General features: G+C 38.3%; 1 protein-coding gene across 7 annotated transcripts in view; it reads right to left on the bottom strand.

The window, feature by feature from the left end:
* Positions 1-23,790, bottom strand: part of MIPOL1 (mirror-image polydactyly 1) — a 185,893-nt gene that overhangs the window by 10,069 nt on the left and 152,034 nt on the right. For all 7 annotated transcript variants that reach the window (XM_072930225.1, XM_072930226.1, XM_072930227.1 and 4 more), the window contains one exon: positions 14,714-14,944. In XM_072930225.1, the coding sequence (XP_072786326.1) occupies positions 14,714-14,944 (231 nt within the window). The remainder of the gene's footprint in view (positions 1-14,713; positions 14,945-23,790) is intronic.

The following is a 23,790-nucleotide window of genomic DNA, read 5'->3' as shown; positions in this document are numbered from 1 at the left end:
GAGTTAAGTGATAAAAACAAAATCATCCTGGATTTTGAAACGCTATATAAAGGCTTATAAACCTAAGCTATAGCCCTTGGTTATCTTTCCAGTAGATAAGATTAGGCTAAGGCTATGAAGATGGCCTTACTTGCATGATTTCTGGCTTCTTGTGGAATGTGTTTTGCTGACACTAATTCCCTTTAGAAACCAAGCTTTTGAAAATATGTTAGATAAATAAAATGCATTGGATAAAAGCACTGCAAGCAGTTTAGTAGTAGAATTCAGTGAATAGTTGTTTGGTGAGTGGTCATAAGAACAAATTCACTTAATTTCATTTAGAATAAAATACTTCCTTCCCTTCCCTTCCCTTCCCTTCCCTTCCCTTCCCTTCCCTTCCCTTCCCTTCCCTTCCCTTCCCTTCCCTTCCCTTCCCTTCCCTTCCCTTCCCTTCCCTTCCCTTCCCTTCCCTTCCCTTCCCTTCCCTTCCCTTCCCTTCCCTTCCCTTCCCTTCCCTTCCCTTCCCTTCCCTTCCCTTCCCTTCCCTTCCCTTCCCTTCCCTTCCCTTCCCTTCCCTTCCCTTCCCTTCCCTTCCCTTCCCTTCCCTTCCCTTCCCTTCCCTTCCCTTCCCTTCCCTTCCCTTCCCTTCCCTTCCCTTCCCTTCCCTTCCCTTCCCTTCCCTTCCCTTCCCTTCCCTTCCCTTCCCTTCCCTTCCCTTCCCTTCCCTTCCCTTCCCTTCCCTTCCCTTCCCTTCCCTTCCCTTCCCTTCCCTTCCCTTCCCTTCCCTTCCCTTCCCTTCCCTTCCCTTCCCTTCCCTTCCCTTCCCTTCCCTTCCCTTCCCTTCCCCTTGGATAAACTTAATAAAATTCTAAATGGCATACTTGTTTTCAGTTATTTTCTGTCAATTCAAGGAAACAAATGACATAGAGAAGAGAGGCTGCTGTGATACTGGTCTTGCCCAGAAACCAGTCACTTGGATAGGATCATTTACTCAGGAGGCTGGAGCAAACTGATTCAGCTCTGGTATCTGCACATGGGAACTGGACCCCAGCTGCTTCCCTCTCAAGGGAATGGCACTGTGCTAACACTGGGTATTGGGGAGGCTTGTTCTCAGTTTCAAAATTTGAGGCTGCTGTGATTGAATAAAATACTTAAATATGCACTGTTTTGAAGCCTGGTATCAAGGATATAGCCTTGCAGTGCATGACCTATCTACCTTGCTACACAGACATCACCCTCTTACCCCTGGCTGATTCAGCTAGTTTTTAATTATCCTTATTCCTCAATTCAGGCATTATTTTTGCCACCTCAAAAGCCTGCCTTTTTAACAATAATTTTTTATTTTTTCAGTAAAAATCACTGCCCATTGAATTTAATGGTCTGTAACAATTCTTTCATAAACCATCATAGTGATAAAGACCACATGTGGTTCCAGTGCACAGGCTGCCTCTTTCTTCTTAACCAAGTTCCCTCTGCATTTTTTGGATCAGAGTCTGGGTGTCTTTCTAAATGGCAGGCTGGAGTTCAGGCATGGTTTTGAACCTGATGCTGAGTACAATTCAGTGCCCTCTGTCAAACAAGTGGCTGGACTGACTGGTCTTAATGGTCCTTCCTGCTCTTCAACCACACATCTCAGAGACTGATTTTGCAGCATCAGTGAGCTCTAAACCATGGTAGACCACAATGTTGAATCTAATCACTACAGGCACCGCTGCCAATTCCTGCCTGCCCAGCACTGTTTGTAATGTCACTCCAAAAAGTATGTTCCATTAAATGTACAAGCTTTAAATTTGGCAGGGCTAACCATTCTGCCCCTGAAAAGCACTGTCACCAAACAAGCATTCCTATTAAATCCCTTTCAGCATCTTCTCAACCCAAAAGTGTAATTCTGTATATGATTAAACTTAGAAGCAAATACAGCCAGTTGGGCTCTTGACAGCAGACATATTTCAAAATAAACCTGGCTGACACAGGCCTTGGCTAAAATATTAAGCCTTTATCTGTGGTCCACAATCTTGTCAAACTGTTTGTCCTCTACCTTCTGTTTGGAAGATTATGAGCTAGCTCACCATTACTATTCACCTTACGCCATCACTAGCAGCAGGAAAAGTGAGCAGTAAACACAGTTGGTCTATTTTGACAGCATTTCACCCTGTCATTAATGTAGTTTGTTACACTTTACAGGATAATACAAAATCAGGACTTTGCTTTTAATGCCACCTTGTGAAAGGTATCACTCCTTTACTTTCAAATGCTTGCTCAGGACAGCATACACTGATTGCCAAAAATAAATGAGCTTCTGAGAAAGAAAAATAAACCCTGAATCAACTATGCTGTATTTCAGTACATCGAAATCCACAAAATGTCATAAAGAGTAGTCTCCTATTATTGGATGGACCATTCACATCTGAGCATGTGGCTAATGTTAGAGATAAAGAATGAACAATAGATGAAATAGAGGATATACTGGCATATTTAAAGTCAAATGATACACATTAGACTATTTAAACAAATCCCCAAATTTCCCTTATCACTCCAGCTTGAATCCAACAGTTTATATGGCAATTTTATGCAAAGTTTACTACTTATATTTGTACCAAAACCTTTTCTATACCTTCTTCCATGAGCTTGAATTACTTTTAGCACTGACAAGAACTGTTTCCACACACATTTGGTGTCACAGCTGTTTCTCTTTACTTAGGAGAAATCTTGACATGGGAACCTACTCCTTACAGTGTACTCCTTACATTTCCATGAAGTTTGTGCTGATATGAATAGGCAAGGGTCTCCTGGATTTTCTTGCCAAATACCTCCTGGCAATCTGTGTTGCCTGCTTATGGAAAACTAGCAGGTTTACCTTATGGTAATATGTCTTCCCCACAAAAAGTATTCTGCCATAGTATTTATTTATTCAAATAATGAATGATGAATAATTAATGAAATATTAATTCCTGAAAACTCCTGATGAACACTAGTCATGCCCCTTGTTAATGATGTTTGGTTTCATTAGAGTGCCATGAATCACAGGCAACCTTATTGTGTCTCTGAACTGTTCCTCACATTCTTGAGGGCAATACAGTCTCAGATTTGGATTCTTCACATCTACAAACATAATAATAATAAAAAAGTATCCCACTGAATTAGAGAATAAAATTGCTGAATACAGAGTCTTTTTCTCTCAGCTTCTCAATTTGGGCTCTGAACTGTGTCTGGCAACAGCTTGCCAGATTCCTTATACTATATTCAACAGAAATGTATTTCAGGACATGATAAAAAGGACCTCCTTTATAGAGGATTTTGGTTTGTTCTAAATCCATCTTCAGGGAAATTTAAAAGCAATGTCAAAAATTGATTATCTAAAACAAACCATTTCAAATTTGCTCAAAATGAACAGTTAGGGTTTATTTACAGATCTGCAGAGAATGGCCTTATTAAAAGACGTTAGAAGTTGAAAGTATCAATCTGAAATCTCCACATTACATCTTTCTGCATGTTAGACTTTTTGTAAAGTCAAGTCTGAACCTCTCAGTTGCCTATACCAAGCAAGTCTCACCTCCTTCAGGCACCTTCTGGTCAAGTCCTGTTTACAATGAGTTTGTACAATTTCAAATACTGATGTACTGATGTCCTGGTTTTGGCTGGGGTAGAGATAATTTTCTCTGGCTGGTATAGGGCTGTGTTCTGGATTTGTGCTGAACACAGGTTGATAACAGAGAGATGGTTTTGTTACTGCTGTGCAGGGTTTACACAGAGCCAAGGTCTTTTCTGCTTTTTGTACTGCCACACTGGCAAAGAGGCTCAAGGTACGTGGAAGGTTGGGAGGAGACACAGCTAGGACAGGTGATCCAAACTGACCAAAGGGATATTCTAGACCATATGACATTGTGCTCAGTATAAAAGGGAGTAGGAAGGAGGTGGAACAGGGGATATTCAGAGTGATGGAGTTGGTCTTCCCAAGTAGCTGTTCTGTGTGATGGGGCCCTGCTCTCCTGGAGATAGCTGAACACCTGCCTGCCATGGGAAGAAGTGAATTAATTCCTTGCGTTTTTTTGCTTGCATGTACAGCTTTTGCTTTTGCTATGAACCTGCCTTTACCTCAACCCATGAGTTTTCCAGCCTTTACCCTTCCAATCCCACTGGTGAGGGAGTGAGTGAGCAGCAGTGTCAAGCTTGGCTGCTGGTTGGGGTTAAACCATGACAACTGTTCAAGCTGTTTCCCAAGTACATCCCATCAAAGCACAGTTCTGGCAAACTCCTCTTCATATCATTAACAAGAAAGACAGCGTGAACTTTTTTCTTGATTCCACAAGTATTTCAAAAAACCCAATGCAGTCTTGATGGCTCTAAGCACCTCTCAATCCTGTTCCACCTCCCTGGGGTGGTTCCACCTTGTGACCAAAATTAATCTGGAGCTCATGGACAGGAAATCCCTTCCTAGAAAACATCATCAAATCCCTCCACATTAAAAACAGGTTTTACATAGGTTTGCTGTATTTTATCACTGATGTGATATTGCCCAAGCTGGAATGATGTTCACAGCACCTAGAGATCAAGTAACAATGGAAACAGGTATGGATGTAAAAGGAAAGCATTTTACTAAGCTCTTACTAGTGATAAGTTCTTCATAATGGGCTCAGACTGGCAGGTGAACTCTCAACCCCTCTGGTGGTTCCAGGACCACTCACACTTGGTCATACTTCTGTAAAGTATTTCTAGAAAAAAGGACAGTCTTCTCTCAGAAACGAAAAAAAATCCATGGACAAAACTTCCTCTCTTCCTCCTAATGTATCCCTTGGTGGCAATTCCGCCTGGTGATGACATGAGTGGGATTGATTGTAGGAGAAAAGCCTTTTAATTTCTGTTGACGAAAGAATAAAAATTTGGCTTTACATAAAGAGTCACAAAATTCTTCAAAAGCATGGAGTAAAATCAACAAAATGTCTTCTGTGTTGAGTTCATCACTTAGATATCCCTTTTATCTGATGCACATATGTTCTATCCCTTAAATAATTTATGATTATCTTATCAAGGATTGAAATAGAAATGATAGAAATACATATATTATAAGGCACAAAGTAAATTGCTAAATAAAATAATTTTATTGTACACATTTCAAAACCTGCACAATACACAATACCTGCAGTGTCTTTCATTCAAAGGCTGAATTCTGATACTTTTTATGGGCAATAACGTCATGATCTGAAGCTAAAATGATAAAACTTGGTCCTAAAGATTTATGCCTTCCAACAGGTCAGTGTTTGGATCCTTATATCCACATCACAGCAAAATCTAGAACAGGAAAGTTGAGCAACTTGCCAATAAAACAACAGTGGTGATTATGGGGTTAAGGCTGTTAGCTGTCATAAATACAGTTGATACTGCCCTTCTACAAAACCTTTTTTAAAAAAAAAGCCTTATGAAAAAAATATGACTATTAATTAATGGCTCAGTAGTAGTTCAGAAACACAAACTGTAGTTTTTTTCTCAGATAACTAGCCCCTGGTTTAGATAAGGTATACTTAATTTTAGGCAGTGGAAAAATTAAAATTATTTCAAGTTTGCTTAAAATAAAATACTTTGTTGGCTTAGTCAGGTATTTCTTTATGTTGTTGTAAAGAACTGTCTCAGCAATTCTCTCAAAGGTTATACGTAATTCAGGAGCTTCAGAAAGTCTGGGTTTTCTTTTTGAGCTTCTGCATATACATTTTACAGTATTCAATCTTTTGCATATGCTAAGAAACAGTATGAGTATTAACAGAAAGAACCGCAAATTTATTTTTATTCCTTCAGCCAAGCCACAAATAAATGACTCTTGCAAACAAACCAAATACTATTTAGTAACGGCAATGTAAATGCCATGGACTTATTTTATTTGGATATAAAATATTAAAGTAAATGAGTATTTGCTGTGACTCTCTTTTTATCATCTTGGAAAAAAAAAAAGCAAGTCTGAGAAAAAGTTTTCTTGCTATTCTTCAAGGAGCACTCAATCTGCTGTTCAAAGTTATTTAATAATTTCTCATACAATAGTTAACTATAAGCTTACAAATATTGTGTCAGCGTGCTTCTTCCTATTGGGCAAACAACTTCAAAATCTAATTTGTTTGTGTTATTGGTCTTACTAAATATTAGTCTTTGCAAGTCTGGTTTACACCACTGAAGTTAACTACGCCAACATTCTGATTTTGTTCTGAAGTATTCCACAACAAGCTGATATTATACAATACAAGCCCAAGAGCTAGCTGATCCAGTTTACTGAGTGTATACTTAGTGTATTTTGCTACTGATAAATCAATAAAACCATGTTGTAATCTACAAACTTCCATCTCTCTGAAGCAGCTATAAGTAAACTGTAAATGAACACACAGGTCAAAAACTGGGATGCTGTGATTATGTTGACTCTGAAAACATTTGACTTTCATAGAATACATTTTAGTGTTTGAGAGAATGAAGTTTCAGCACTGCTTTTATTTTCGTGAAAGGCTGAGATGATAAATATTCAAATGACAATAAATATTTGTGTTTATATTGTAACTACCCATACTTTAACAAAACAATGTCTGCGCTGCAATCCACAATGTACAGAGGTTAAGTAAAAGTAAACCATAGCTACAAAAAGAAAATAAATACTTGACTTTGACTGTATGTGCAGTTTTGCATTCTTCATTAATGTGAAAATCCCCGCAGCCAATGGATATCTTGGCTGTTCAAGGAATGAACAGAAAGCATACCTGTAATTCCCTTTGATTGGGATTTTTTTGTCTTCATCCTATTAAGTGCACCACTGAGCATAATACCGGCACTGATCATAACCTGCCAGATGCTACAGGCCTCACTACAATTTATGACACCCAAAATATCCGGGAGAAGGATATTCCATAATCTGCTCGGACAATATCACACATTATAATTGTATGAGACTTTCAGCAGTGATACCACAATCTGCTCTATTAAGGGTAGTCCTTTACTTTTAGTGTCTTGCTCCAGGCTGTCCAGAAGTCCTCAAGCTACCTTCTCTAAAACTAAGGCCACAAGTTTCTTTTAAGGTGATAAAGACAACAGCAGTGCTACCAGTTCACCTTTTCAGGACAAGCATAAAAAAATAATACTTCCAGTTAGAGCATTCAGCCAAGCTAAGGAAAACCTGGTTTTAACCCACATCTGCCACTTCTCAGGGGAGCATTACACACCAGGGTTGAAGACTTCTATGCTTTTCTTTCTGAAGCTGTGAATTTCTACAGAAGAAACATATGAAATGCTATTAGACCTGAAGGTGTGATTCTGTGGGTGGCGATCAAGGGTGCCCACCTGGAAAATGGGAGATGGAAGTTCTGATACTGGTTTTGTATTTATGTTCAAGAGGCATTGGATAAAACTGAGAAAAAGCCCTAAAGGTAAGTCTCAGAAACAGGTCTTGTTTCTCAGAGGTGAGTAGACTATTTGCTTCTCTCTGATCCAAGCAGCCCGCACTATTTTCTGCTACATGGTACTGCTTCAAACCAAGGAACAAGCATCCAGACCAGACCTGTGTGGTTAAAATGCCTCTCAGAGGTGCAGGATATCTGAATCTCCACAGATGGAGGAGAAAACTGAGATCCATTCTGTCACACCCTGGAGAAGAATCCCTGCTCCCAAACAACTACGTAGAAAACTAAGGGTGGGATGGGGGCAGATGCCAAGGACACTTTTGAAAGAAATGTTGAGGTCACACTGCTCTGCATGGGTGTCTGAAACCCGTGTGCCTCACTCTGTCTCAGCATGTGCTTCTTCATTTTGGTCTCCAGGGAAACCAGGCATAACAGATAAAAAGTCAATTGTTTTATAATTCTTTTCAGTTAGAAGTTTTCTGCTTATACTTATCCAAATCCTTCTGTCCCAAGTGCTTATTCAAAGCGCTTTGGGCAGAGAAATTAACAGTCTTAGTGGTACTGAGTTATTAGGCACTCCCTCCATCACAGCTGTCAAATTTTTGGCTGGACTGCAACATGAAGTGCCCAATTAAAAAACTGGTGTAATTCAATAAAGATAATATAATCCAATAAGGAAAATACATTTCATTCCAGCTTTCCAAAAGTTACATATTTCCTTTTGCACAGTATGAATAATATGTTAGCATTACCAAAGGAAAAACGATCTGCCTAGTGATACAGAAATATGTAACAACAGCAACCCAGAGAATATGCCAATGATGACTGAATTTGTTCAGCTCACCTTAGATTTGAATATTAGTCGTATATTTTATTTCCTTCAGACCTAGAAAATTGATTTCTGTCTATATGTTGAATTTCTCTGAGGCTGCATATAACCTCTTTGGCTTACTCAATTTTTTTTTTATTATAACAAAGAGGTATCGCTACAAGACTGTTTAATTCATCATTTCACCATGCATATTAGTGCAGTCTGAGGGGAGTTTTTCTGAGAGGAATCACTGGTGTTAGTGCAGAATTCCAAGTATTTAAAAAAATTCTGACCCTTCTATGTACTGCTTTTAGCTAGATCAAGCTTGACTTTTTCACACATTTCACTGACTAAAGCAGACTACTCCAGCCTACTGCTCCTAAACCTGGTAATTTCACTCAGCCTCTAAGTGCTGCTCTATGGTAATAATTTCGTATGTGATATGAGTGACAGTTACTAGATTTTGTGTTTTGAACTTTCTCATGTTTCTATTCATGTCTGGTATGCCAAAAAAATTTGCATCAGCTCTGCAGAATTCTTCAGAGTATGTGGTAGTTTTGCGTGTCTGGGAATCTTCCATCTGGCTAGTGTGGGTTTCCTAAACACCATAAAACCCTGCCTGTGGAGATTGTGTATCTCTTATAGGCCCCATGGAGCTTATAATCTGCTTTTAATCATTGTATGAGGCAGCCAACACATCAGTCCTCATCAAGGAGTTTTTTCCATTTTGAATCTCTTTTAATAAGTTTTGATCCAATTCTGAAAACCAGAACCTTTATTAATTTGCATTGGTATCTTAAACTGCTACAAAAGTTGTCTTCATTTGCTTCCCATTTCCTTCCATACAAACTCTGATATCCATTGACTTCTGTGGATTGCTACAGCAAGTAGAAGGTTCTTAGCACCTTGCTTTCACTCAATTGTCTTTTGAATGTACCCACTAGCATCTGTTTTTCAGCAATCTACAGGTCTCTGCAGGTCATACCCTTGAATGCAACTTAGTGTGACAGAGCAAAGTCAATTTGCTGTAACTAAGAAACTAGCTCTGTATCTACATTCTTTAACAAGATGCCAGGACTTACTTTACATTTCAAAACACCAGCACCAGTTATTCCTCATATGATATTAAAAGATTACTATTCCAACTATTCCAACTCAGTAGAATTTCACAGCAGCAGGCAGCTCAGTAGTTATCATTAAAAGAAAAATCACTTTTGTAATGTGCTAAATTATTTACTGACACAAATCAGCGAAACTACTAGTATCTATGAAATTGTACTCCTAGCCTCCAGTATTTAATGTTTTGATCTGACATGCACCAGAGTACAATTTTGTAAGTAAAAAAAAAACCAAAAACAGCAGTTTAAGCTTGAATAGAAAAGTCTCAACATCTAAATATAACATCTTAATAAAGTAAGAAATCAAATAATATTTATTGTTTTGAAAGAAGAAAACAAAAGAAATCTCTCTCAAATTTAAAATAAAGCCAACTGAGTCAACCCTAAGACTTGCTGATTCCTCCAAAACAAACAGCTTTAAGTCCCAGTGAATGTACAACTTGTTTCTTTTGTGAAGTGCTTCTGCCTGCAATTTCTAATTAACTAGCTCCATTATTTCCTACAACAAGTAGCTCAACGCATACAAGCTACAATGTATACTTCAGCTAAACATATGTAGGTATGATTTTAAAAGGAGATAACTAGTTAACAACATTTGCATGTTGCAAAGAGGCTCAATTAGTATAATAATTCTGAAATCTTGCTTTTAGCCTGTTCCCTGCATAGCTGTCCCTACTGAATACAATCTGCACACTAAAGATATGTTTGCAGTTAAAAATCTCCAGAGACTTTAGACCCATACATAAAGATACTTATTTAATTCTTTTCTGAGACACTGACCTGTATCCTCATTTAAAAATGAACACCACATCTTTATGTTATTAAATCTTTGTTTTGATCTATTAGTATTCACCAAAGTTCCATTTTATACAACCCCACACTGAATAGGCAAGGCTGGAGGTAACCATCTGCAGCTTTAGAGTCAGCGTTTGAATTGATGAAAAGAGCTTTGTGTTTTCATTGCCAAGTTTGATTCTTCCAGTCATTAGACATTCCCCTCAGATCGCATCAATGAAGTGAACTCCCTTACACCCATGTGTTAAATTCTCTTCTCCTCATGGTTTCCTTTGCCAGCTATACTCCAGAAAGACTACTGGGTCTTAGCCACATTCTTCTCACAGCTGTGTTAAAAAAGAGCATCAGAGCTTCTTCCCAAAATCCATATGTGTATCTGGTCAGTCCCCTGTCGGAGGGTCACCTCACATTGTGGTGTGATTATTCAAATATTCATCCTTGTTCTTCAACTGCACTGCTCTGATCATTCTGGGAAAGATTAGACCCTCCAGCCAGCACTGAAGAATGGGTTGGACATTGATGTGAAATACACACAGCCCCCGCACTCAGAAGGCAGATTAATTTTACTTGCAGAAGAGAGGGACACTAACCACTTAATAAATTATTACTTCTTATTTCTTTATATTTTTTTGTATTCTTTTCATCCATGTCAACTGTTGGAAATAACTGTTTTTTGTTGTTTCATAGATCAACTTATATATCAGCATCAGCTAAGAAAATAAATGAATAAGTACAAAAGCAGAGAAAGCATTTTCAAAAAGGCTGGAGGGAAATTCAGGACTAAACAAATAAAGGGTGTGTTCCAATTACAATGAAATTTAGGCGGTCAAAAAAAAAAAAAATCAGACCTTAAGGGGTAAAGCAAATGCTATTGAGGATAGAATTTAATTCAGAAGATCACTTAGTTTTCTTATGTATTAAATCAACTGAAATTTTTTATCCAAAGCTGTAATTTTCCCGACTTCCTTTTTAAAAGAAAGAAAAAGAAAATTGAAAAGGTCTCTAATAAACAGTTAAGGACTAATGAAGCAATGACTTCGAGTTTACATCACTTTTATATTAGCTTCATTCATAGTCAGAACTACCTTGACAAAGTACACAAGCAGGATCCTTCTAACGATTTACGCTTATTATCATACCTGTATATTCTAGTACTACACTGTTACTTTGTGGATTTGTGTTTATTTTCAGAGGATTACATAGAAATTCTACCCACTCACCCTCCTCTGCCACTTCACATAGCTACACGACTAGGCAAGTGTAGCTGTGCTCACATGCAGAGTTGTACTCTACTGAGATAGAATCATTAAATTATGAGAAAAAAATAGAAGTCCTCAATAGACAAATTGCATTAAAATTCACTCCAGCTGCAAAACTGTTGCAGAAAAATAGAACATTTCCTTGAAAAACATCAAAAATGGCCTCAGCCTTTACTGATAATTGGCTAATATTGATTTGGTATTACATTATAACCTGCTCTGATCTCACTGACATCAGCAGCCACTCCACAATCCCAGAGGTTCCAGCCGGAAGGACATTTCTAAAATGCCTCGCTTCCTCTGTTGGCAGAAGTATTAATTAATTCACAGGCTCTCCCAGCCACCTTCTCCAGGTCAGCCCCATTTCCCTGCTGGGACTGCACCAGCTGGCTCCTGGCTTCTCAGGCAGGACAAACTTGCAGAGGGCCTGTGGTACTATACCAATACTCCTGGTGAATTCTGTGTTCCTGTCCTAATTCTTTGTAACCACAAAATAGAAACATTAATTAAATCTAAAAAATTATAGTCATAGCCATTTCAGAGCATTGATTAAAAATATTACTGTGCAGATCATAATAGTCTATTGAATAAATATGTATTGTCATGCATGTACATATATTTATTTACATAGACCACAGTTAAAATGTATACTTGTTTTATAAAGAATATCACTCTCTTAAAAGTCTAAGTGTATCTTGATAATGTCTCAAAATCAAAAGAGATTCAAGAAAATGCAGCTAAATCTGTGTGGCCACCCTCTGAGCATCAATGTTTCTTGTTTTACACCAGCACCCCTGCTAGGATGGTGAATCATCTTCACAGGCAAAAGCAGACAGTCTCAATTTATATCTCACACTGCAGCTAGCCAGCATGAGATGTTCACCCTACTTCAGTATAAACAGATGTTTACTACGTCCAAATTCACTATAAGTAGATACCAAAACATCCTCTCCTGCTTCACAGCTGCTGTTTCGTGTGAGATAGGATCAAGAAATTTTTTAGATGCTTTTTGTCCTGATGGAAAGCACAGGACCACTATTCTGACTTGAGTCTCACGTCTAGAAAGCAACAACTACCGGTGGGTACACAAATGGCTGACATGATGGAAATGCTCTGGAGAATTACAACTCTCTTTAAAGCTCTGCATATCATGCTGAATGCAAACACTGAAGTTTTTAAGAATATTAAAAAATTCTTCAGTGTTGCCAGAGAACAATTAGCAAAGGCAGTGTAAAACTAGTAAACTGCATTTTATGAAGATACAAAGTACATATTTTCTCAACAGTCTTAATTACAATGATCTTTCTTAATGAAGGTCATAATTATTTCACTCTTCTGATTTTTAACTGTTGCTATTTTACTGAATAATATTGAGAAACTACTTCATACAGCTGACAAAACTACTTCCTTCATATGTCAGAATTAAATTTTAGTTAAGCATTTAAAAAAGCCAAGAAAATAGATTATTTTATAACAGTCATTAGGCTATGAATTTTAGTTACACATTTTAAACTACATTAAGCATCCTCTTAGGGCAGTGCTAATAATTAATACTACTGTAATTAATACCAAAAAGCCTTTCTGTTGACAGGTTTATAAATTGTCAGTTCTTTTTTGAAATGTAGAACATCCTACATCTTCTAAATAAAATGCTAAGCTAACAAATGAGTTCCTGCCTAATTGCCAAACACTGATTTGTATGAAGCAGTTGAGGTTACAAAGAAATTGGGAATTCTCAGCCCGGTTTCCCTGCTGATGAGTACGAACTGTCTGTGTAGCTCTCCCAGAGGTGTCAGAGGAATCTCTATAGTGTCACACAAGGGTTCTTAGCTCAAAGTAAACACACTTTCCACAAACTCAGCTGCTTAATCTGTTTGCAGGTTGAATTATAAGATGGGGGTGGATGACTCTGGGTGCTGGGAAGACGCACAGAGCATTTCCACAGTTTCGTGGTAAAAAGGGCATGCTATTGTCATCAAAAGACTTCAACCAATTGTTTAATTTTGCTATAGGCTCAGTCGTCTGATCTTAACAATAATGAAAACTAACCTGACCAAAATTTTCCCAAGTAGTTGAGCATGTTAAATTACGTAAATTCTTTTCACTATAGTGGTGCATCACTACTACTTTAATTCAGTTTGTGGCTGCACTTCTACTTTAGCTACCCTGGGCACATGGGATTAAACAAGATTGTTTCACTTCAGGAAAAAAAAAAACAACAGCAAAATCTCAACCCCTGCTTAAATAGCTATATTATTAAACACTTACAAATAAAACTAGGTGTAACAACTTAAAACAGTGCACAGAAAGGTTTTATCAATATTCTCTTTACCATAACTTAATTTTTATAGGATTATTTTTCTCAAATGCACACCTCTCGAAGTTTCAAATATGTCTAAGCACTCAGAATAAAGACTTGAATGATTATCAAACAACCACTGGAGGGTTTAAAGAGATGACTAAAAAGAAGCACTTTTCTATATAGATACATTAATTATATTTTACGTAGTTACAAATAAATTAAAAATATAGGAATATAGCTATTTTTAAATAGAAGAACTCAGCATGTGTTTTTTTAAACAAGAAAAGCTTTTGTTAGGTCCTTGCAATATATTATAAGCCAATTTCTGGCTATGCTGTAAATATGCTGTAGACATTAAAGCTGAAGACATATATGGATAGACAGGAAAATATGTATCAGTTCAGCATTGACCACCTTGGAAGGGTGAGAGAGGAGAATTTTGCAGTTGATGAATGTAATGCAGAGATGAGAAGTGCCGGTCTGTCAAGAGGCACTACTAATAAAAAACATGACAACAAGTACTTCACTAGAGATGAACTTCAGGTTTTCAAGTTCAGTAACCTCTTAACAGGGAAACTGATGATGGGAAAGAGAATATAATCTCTCTTCACTTAGTCAAAGACTTCCTGCGGCTCACAGTGAGATTTTGAAGCCAGTCCTAAACAACCCCATAACCATTTACTGTGGCATGAAACCCACCAGATGTGTAACAGACCAAAAATGAGAACCGTAATATTCTACCATGCAATTATAAAGGCAAATACTCTGTTACCATAGGATTGCCACAGGGTAAAAGAACAGTGAAAACCATTCATAGGAGATGGAAAGACTTTCTCTGTGCCTTGCACATGTAGGAAGCAATTTCCTTAACAGTAATGAGAGGTACCCGGTCTTGCCTAATAGCACAAAACTGTTAAAATGATCAGCTTCACTCTGAGTAGGAAATGAGCTGACAAAGGAAGAATCATTTTAAAGGACTTTTTCTGAGTACAGCCACATTTTCATTTATAGACAAAATACCAGAAAAAAAAAGCTTCCTCTGGAATTCAACTGCAGTTTTTGTTGGAAGGCAAGTGACTTACTTTTGAACTTTTTCATTGGCCTCCTGTGAAGCTTCCAGGGCTTTCTGGAGCTTCAGTTCAGTGTCCTTTTGCTCCAATCGAGTTTGCTGCAGCTGAGCTGCCAGCTCTTCAATCTGGCCATAGGTTAGGGTCACAACATCCTCCCTTTCCTGCAGTCCACCTTCAGAAGTACTGAAAGCACAATTAGGCTGGTTCTTCAGACTCGTTCCTTGAGACAAAGACTTGTATAACCTGGGAAAACCAAATCATACATGTTATGAAATTTCCGTCAAAGGCTGACCTGCAAGAATTAATTAATACTTTCAATATTGTCAAATATATGGACTCATATAACACTAGTAGCAAAATAAGTTATACTTCAGAAGTGACAGAGAACTAAAAGAACAAAATTTTTCTGCAATGCTCTTCTAGAAGTATGTAACAACCATCAAAATTTGAAAAAGGAAAAAAAAATTCAGCAAAAACTCAAGAGGAAGTATTTTTCAGCTGTAGTATCTTGTTGGTCAGCTCTGAGCTGCAGCAAAATGTTTTTATTGTGATTTACATACAGTTGAATTAATTAGTATAAGTTACTGATGTGTTAATAACTTGTGGTACATGGGATTCTCTTTTCTCAAGCAGAACCACCAGCCACAGGGGATTTATTTGCAAAAGAAGACTTTTCAATAAAATGAAAGGAATAAAACCACTACAATTCAAAAATTAAAATAAGTAAATCATCAGGATTACTTAGAAATATGATTTGCACATGCTAATCAATTCTAAAGGTCTCCATTCAGTTTTATCCAGGATTTTGAGGTAAGTTCATAGAGATTCCAAATCAAAGAGCACACACCCAACACTCTTTCAATGCACAAACCAGAATATAGTACTAAATGCTTTGTAGTTGTGTGCCAGAAAGTTCTGGACAAATCAAACATTATTTCAGTGTGGATTTCTAGTAGCTGTACACACCGATTAAAGTATTCAAGACAGTCTATGTGACACCTGCAGGTATGCAATAGCATATTCTCTTTCTTTACAGTTTATTAAGGTGTTTGCATGGAAAACACTGTCTGTTCCAACAGCCCATGAAGGAAAATCATAAATAAACTAAAATATAATACACATGGACAAACAAAATGTGGACGAACTAAGAAAAAGAGATGCTAAAAGGTCAGTGTTGGCGTATCATCATGCATACTACCTGTGATTATCTGAAAACAATGTGAAAAATCTTCTCAATTAAATGAAGATATATTGAAAATATAAATATTTATAAAGATACATTAAAATTACTAGAATGGACTAATTAAAAAAATTACTCTAGCAGTTGCACATAAAATTTACTGACTGAAGTTCCACTACAGTTGAGCATTGATCACCATGGAAAAACACAAAGGTATGCAAATAATGTTGAAAGCAGGTTACTGAAATGCCACTGCTGCCCACTTCTTAAACACCTGGCACAAGATTAAAAGAATAAAAAGACAGATGAGAAGCTAAACTGTACAGTGAGTGAATATATAGGTCCCTGATTTTAAGAAAAGCCACAAAATCTAGACGATAGACTAAATATTCCACCTTGTTCACACCAGCTCAGTTTTTTCCCAAAATATACGAAAAATAAAGGAATTTATTTAGACCCTAAAATACTGGCTCTCTGTGGCTACAACTGGGCTCCTTTTCAAAGACTGGCTATGAAAAACATAAACATACTGTTACAATTGCAATATACTACAACATGTCTTAACTCATAATGATTGCATCTAAGTGACCAATAGATTCTCATGTATACACTTTAAAACCACTGTGATTCCTCCAGATAAAGGCATTGTGATTGATAGATCTTTTAACTTTTTTTTTTTTTTCAAAAGCATGCAATTTCCAGACTTCCATCCATATGTGTTTTGGTAAAATTCTGAAAATTAACTGATTTGAAATTCCTTCATTCAGCTGAAGATTATTTTTTCATGCTATAATAAAAAAAAGGGAGTTCTAGGCCTGAAGAATGGGTCACAGAAGTATTCAAATAGCTCCTGGATTTCAGTAATTCACATATTCTTGTTTGTAAGCCTTTTGCTTTACTATGGCAACACAGCCTCTTTCCTACTCCAGTTTGGGTCTGAGAGCTTCAAGAGCTCTCCTAACTGTGTCTAGGCAGAAGAAAAAGTGACATGAGTTGATATCACTTGTGCAGCTCCTGTAGAGAGCTGCAAAGTCAGAGTAGCTTCAACCCTGCAAAGAAATATCACCAGCTGTAGCTGCTTCCAGAGGGACTTGACTTTGGCTAAAAATCAACTCTATGAAGTGCTGCTCCTAAAACACTTCTCACCTTGCCAGGCATACTTTTGCTGCTAGGTGGGAAATGATTTTTCACCTGAAGCAATTACCGAACAACATACCAAAACCTTCCACCTAGAGGAACAAAAAAAACCCAGCAAAAAACCAAACATTCCCTACCCGTTCCCTCCCACTGCCTCCACCCCAGTGATAAACATATCCAATGTTCCCAAAGGCATGTAGGTCTGACCTTGGTTTTCACCACAAATGTTTCTCACAGGTCCTGGAGACCTCTCAGACCTCAGCCTGTGCTCAGGATGGCTTTGAAGGGTGTCCCCTCATGCAGCAGAGCGCACTCAAGGGCCAGGCAGCATCGATACCTTGAAAGTACTACCTCAAAGGTGCTCTTAGGAAATACTGCAATAAGATGGTATCAAAAAAAGCCCATAAGCCCTAAAAGGACTTTGAAATTTTACTGTGAAGTGGGGAATATTAAATAGTCAAGTTTGCATTACATGTGAGTCAGGAGCCTGACAGCTGGTAGACTGGTAACTAGATGACATTGCCCTACCATAGACAAATATTTTACTAGTCTTCCTTTGCCTGTATTTACACAAGGTAAGAGGACTGTGTTTTCTTCTCAGTACAACAAACCACCTCTCACTAATTTATCTGAAGGCAGTAGCTGAAGGCAGACTCTGGCATGCAGGCCATGGACCATGTTACAAAAGGAATGCTCATTGTACATAATGCAGAGTATGCTCTTTGTCACAGCCCATCACAGGGAGTCACTCTCTTGTGTGATGTACCCATGCATTGCCTAGAGCTCAGGCAACCTCAACCACTTGTTGAATAGAGGGCACCCCTGATTTTCTTCTCTGTTGTGGTTGGGCATACAGCTCCATGATTTCACAGGAAATCCTGTGTTTCTCTGTTGACAGATTGGTGCTGATCATGCATGTCCATACTGTCCAGACTCAATTACATGTGAGTATGGAACAACAGAAAGCAGCACCTTGAGATTCAGCCTTCTCTCCTGAAATGCTCTAGAGAAATCCACAGTCTGTTCCAGGGTCCTAAGAGCCTGGACACTGGATGATTCAAACATAGGTTCATTAGCTACAGTGAAAGCTTGAATTGACCACTATCCATCTTAGAATTTCTATGTTTCAACAAATATCAATTAAAGGCCACTAGCAAACACATTTTTCCTCCTTGGGCTGCAGCCTTCTTTAAATAAGAGCAATCACAATGCTATGTGTGCAAAGTGCTTTGAGCTTCACTAATGTCAAGAGACTCATCATGTTGAAATAGCTAAGTTAGACACAGCACTATCAGAATTTAGGATAAAACTAAATCCAGATGGTCTTCTGGTGATGCTAAACAGCAAACATATTCTTTTCAGCTTCATTTTTACTGTCCAGGACCACTGAAGTACCCCTACCATTTCCCTGTGATTAGCCTGGGAGAGGGAGTAAGGATATGGAGTTAAATCATCTGAGCCTTTCTTGAAGCTGAAGGACTACCAAGCTCTCAAACAAGACATAATTGGAAACCATGCCTCCATTACAAACTCTTCATTTAGGGAGTTGCACAGTAATAAAATGTCTTCTGTTCACTTTATGCAGGTCCTGGGCAAATTGCTCAGAAAGCACAGCCTCATGTGAGTGATATGCACACAACATTCAGCACCACCTATCATTTCTCACATTCACCATACCATCAAACAGTCTAGGACCTCCACAAAAATAGTTTCTGGATTAACAGTGTTTTGTTGAAACAGGGCAAAACATACATGGGACTGATTGGTAGAAGGAAGTGTTTTTGAGGTGTTTGCAGTTATAGTGCTATTCCCTTCAGCTAGAGCATAGACCTGTGGTAACTGGGAGTGGGGCTGAGCCTCATCCCCAGTGGGCACAGCTGTGAGCAGCAGGTGAGCAGCACTGACAGCGATGAGCCATGGAGTGCCCAAGTACTGACCAGTCACAAAGGGAACAGAGGGCACACAGGTGCAGTGCATGAACATGAGGGGATAAAAGGCTGGGCTGAAGAATGAGAAGGGCAGATGCTTGAAGATTTCTGATGTGATTAGGTGTTACTCTGTATGTGTGAACGCTTAAAGCCTTCTGAAATTGTTCGGTGATGCTCAGTGTACTGCAGCTGTCTCACCTGTGACACAGACCCATAGCTAAGGAGCTAGCTTGTAGCTAAGAAATCCACCTGAATTCCCTGGGTACCTGATACACCTGGGGCTGGGGTCTCTGCTATTTCTAGTTGATTAGAGACTGGAAGCTTGCAACTTAGCTATTTTCTCACACAGAGATATAATGCACCTGAGTTCACAGAAGAGACTATTATAATTTTATGCTTTAATCCTAAATATTGCTTGCTACATGTTAACATTAATTACATATCCTCAGGGTTCCACAATGTATCTGTGCTAATTGCAAAACACAGATTCACAGGCTCTCAAATTTCTTCCATGAATTAGAGGACTGCAGCACAGCTAACTATTGCAAATACTCTTTGTAGTTTTTCCTAGAACCAAGCTTTCCATAAAATGTTCCTGTCATGTTTTGACACGGAATTGGCTGTATTAGCATATTCTAGCCTAAGCATTCACCAGGTGCACCATGAAGGCTTGCTTCTAAGTAAAATTAACCCAAATTAAAAAAAAAAAAAAAAAAAGAAAGATGTTTCCTTTATCCCTTTAGCTACAAGTAAGAATTTTGCTATCTTGTATCTGTTCTTTATTGTCAATTCATATGCTTTGGCCATTCTTAAATATTTGCCAATGGCTTTTGTTAACAAAATAACTCTAACTTAGTATTTGTAATACTGTAGTTATTCCCTACAGTAATAGATTATTTAGGTAACACTTCAAATAGAGAGGGAACCTTATCTATTAATCGAAGACAGAGCTGGCACCAAGAGTGACCTCAGTATGTGAATATAAGGGACACCTAAGATGATGCCAGCGCCTCCATGTTTTCCTGCATATCACAACCTCCTGTCTGCTCTCCCTGGGAAATGTGAGCATTTAGCAGGAGGCAGAGCACAGCAGCCCCGGCTCAGCTGTGGGCAGCAGGCAAAGAGGAGGGGCACAGCTCACACACAAGAGGCATGGCCACCTTCCCCGTGCCCAGGCTGAACTGGCAGCACCTGCGCCTCTCTGCTGGTTGCTGGAGGCTGCTGGGTTGACATGGATCACTGAAGGGGTGTGTACGTGGGTGGTGTGGAGCCAGCAGCTCTGGCCTGGGGCCAGCAGGGAAACTGCCGATGTCAGGGATTTGCAGAAACACAAGCTTGGTGGAAGAGACACAGAGGATCTTGTCCTAAAGGTCATAGTGATTTATTTTTTATACTGAGACTATGTTTTCAACAACATTTCTGACAACCATTTAAAGAACAGTGCACCATTTTCCTCAAATCTAAACAGAATTAAGAAAGCAGTAACTCTTGGAGGTGCACTAAAATAACAACTGCTGGCATAACAACAAAAACTGGTAGAAAACAATGTACTACTTTGTAATTTAAAACACTATGTATTACTTTTTGTCTTTTTCTGATGATCCTTTCCAAGAGCTTCATCCTGAACACTGTCAGTCACAAGAAAATCAGGGCATAAAGGAACATCAAGCCTTCTGACCAGGCATTTCAGGATCGGCTCCTACAGTCCCCACATACCCACCAACTCAGTCTAGACTCAGCAACCCCTTCAGTTCCCACAGGCTTGACAGTACTGCTAGCGTGGACATTTACTCTCCAAAACGCCAACTACAGAAATCTTCCCTGATGACAAAGAATGGGGGCACTCAAGAGCCAGACATTTCTGCCAGAAGCCCTAATTGATGATGACTGTCATCATAGTTTGAATTTAGATTTGCCTGCAGAGCTAATAAAATCTAATAGAGATTTCTTTGTTAGAAATAATGCATGAAATTAAGGCTAATATGGCTTGGGACTTTAGTTTCCTTTGCAGCTTCTCACTGGCTAAGATAATGGCATCTGACTTCCATTTTACATGAGTGACCTACACACAGACAATTTTATTTCAAATGAATAAAATCTTGGCAAAAAGTAGGAGTATTAGTGAATCAACTCATATTAGATAAATTGCAACAATTCAGATGAGATAAATAAGAATTCTGACCCTGAAAATTGAAACAGTCAATGAAGTGTCCACTCAGTGCAAAGGAGCATACCATTTATAAATCTATATAAAAGAAATCTGATGGCACTGATACATATCATAATGCAGGCATCAGAATCACCTGAAAACAAGCTCAATGTAATGACTATGTGCTGTTGACTTTTATTTTTGTCTCCAGGGAATAGTGTTTACTTTGCTTTAAAATTTATATGAGTCATTTTGTTATGTGCCTTTTTTTAATTAGTTGGAAAGAAATAGCCATTTGAGAAAGAGAGCGGAAATCAATTCTGATTCGATGCCGATAGCTACTGTGCGATGTAAACTGTGTGTTCTTTCTAATTAAATGTAAACACGTGCAGTTCTAAAGTCCAGCAGTGATGACAACTACTAGAAAGGATTGCCTAAGACCTGGTCAACTGATCCTTGTGAACCTTTTGTTCATACCGTAGGCGAACTTGTGCAATCTGTCTCAGGTGAACGCCAGTTGTAACTGACTTTATTTTAGGTCATCTTCAGAGAAAAGACTTGACAAGAATGTGGAGAGCTCTGTAATACCTCCAGTTACCCATTAACTATGTCCTTCTGATAGCTAATCAATAGCATTGCATGGAGCCAAACACACTGCACTGAACTGCCCCTCTTCCAAAAGCCAAGTCTTGGTAAATATTTAATGGCAGTAAAGGTGTTTTGACTCTTATCAATCTGATATGTTAAAGAACTCTTGAAAGAAACTTTATCTTGCTTCTATCTGCATAAATAATTTGTTCGGTTACAATTTTGTTCTTATGCAAAAGCACCAAATTTAATGATCTAATGTTTTTAAATTAAGGCTTTGGACAGAGAAAATGTAGTTTCAATCCACATGTCACAATATAAAGAAAACCCAAAGTTTATTTCCTTGATAAAATGCCAACTAGAAATATACATCAAGGAACCTAGCCCTTTATACTATAGTAGTAAATACTGTGCCAAACTTGCACAAAACCTGTTATACAAGTGCACATTTGAGATTTTCTTACAAGGCTTCAGTTTCTGAAAAATTCTTAGCTCTTATTCACATCAAGATGACGTAGGATTTTTAGCTTCTTTTCACCGGGGAAAAAGAACCCCAACTCTAAAAGAGTTATACTGGGATCCAGAGACCTTTTGTACTCATACATTGAATATTCCCATCTTCAAGTGGGTATATTCATGTGGTGAGTTTTATTAAGCATGTTTCCATTTTCTATTTTTTCTGTACAAAGCTGCCTGTCTAGATCCCTAACAAAGAAGCTTTTGTCCTGTTCCTTTCACATCATGCAGGTATCCCTCAGCTACAGCCAGGTAGGATCAAAACACCACAGCTGATACTTAGATGGGCTTATTCCATGCCCCTGTGCTAATGTCAGAGAATGGAGGAATCCTCTGACTCTCTCCCACAGCACTGTCTTCCAGCCTCTTCTGTATGATCCAACTTCAATATCAGCCTCAGTATTTTGAAGAAACCGATTCAGCAATGGATCCAAGCTTTTTCTTGGAAAATAATCTGGGAATAAAACATTGATAGTGTTTCAGTTTCCAAAATGTGAATCACCATAAATGTTTTCCCAGAAGTATAAGCTTTACTTTTTTTTCCCAGTGTTTACATGGCCTCCTTTGTGCTCTTAATGCCATTCAAGAGTCTTCAAAAATAAGGATCACAGGAATAATTCCCAAACACTGGCATAGATAAAGTGAACAGCCTGGAGTTTTCTAATCACTAGTAATTGCCTCTGGTGAAAACACTGTAAATTAAAATCATAAAGGCATATAAATTAATCAAGCAGTGAAGAACATGGCATCATTTAGGAATGATCAGCTGAAGAAAGCCTGTTACTAAAAACCTTAGAAAATATCTTGTACTTAATACAATGTTATCTTTATAAATCAGACATCATTGTGAATTTTATGGCTGTCCTGATTTGCTATTGTGATTGCTTGGCTTAACTCCTCCACTGAATCAGAAAAGCAAGAGACAAAACTGTCTTGGACCCGAAGCTGGAAGCTAGCCCTGCCTTCCAACATGGCCAGGAACATCCAGCTGAGGAAGAGTCTCTCCAGAAGAAGGCAATCAGAAGAATGTGTTTCAAAGATGAAATAATTGAATACATATGGTATTTCAGAGAGGGATGACCTCATGGATGAGCTGAGTAGCCCTAAAGCTAGAAAAAGTAGCCCTGAGACTGGTCCCCAGTGTGAATAACCTGAGAAGGGGAATCACATGGGGCTCTGCTCCTTGTCTCTGCTTTCTTGCTGAATGATTCAGTGGGTTTAAAAAATATCTTTGAATGAATTAAAAAAAAAATTAGAAAATACAACTTTTAAAATTTATGGATACTTCCTTTCCTGTTCCAAGAAAATAAAATGGAGTATTTGAACAGTTTTGTCTGATCTTACTTTCAAAGGTGTTACTGGAAAATTATTATGCAACTCTGATGAAAAGCAAATACGGTGTACTGTGCTCCAGCCCATGCCCAGCTTTGGTCACCAGAGTGCCAGTAAGTGAGGTACTGATGAACTCTAGGTGAGTGTGCCCAGCACATTTTCCTCACTTTCTTGGTACTGTACACAGCAACATGAACCACTCTGCAATGGCTGGTGACTCACTAGGAGGACTGACTGCATGTGCTGCAGTCTGAAATCT

This window comes from Taeniopygia guttata, chromosome 5, assembly GCF_048771995.1.
Source record: "Taeniopygia guttata chromosome 5, bTaeGut7.mat, whole genome shotgun sequence".
Lineage (NCBI taxonomy): Eukaryota > Metazoa > Chordata > Aves > Passeriformes > Estrildidae > Taeniopygia > Taeniopygia guttata.
Note: the sequence above shows the minus strand (reverse complement) of the source record. Positions and strands in the feature narration are given on the sequence as shown.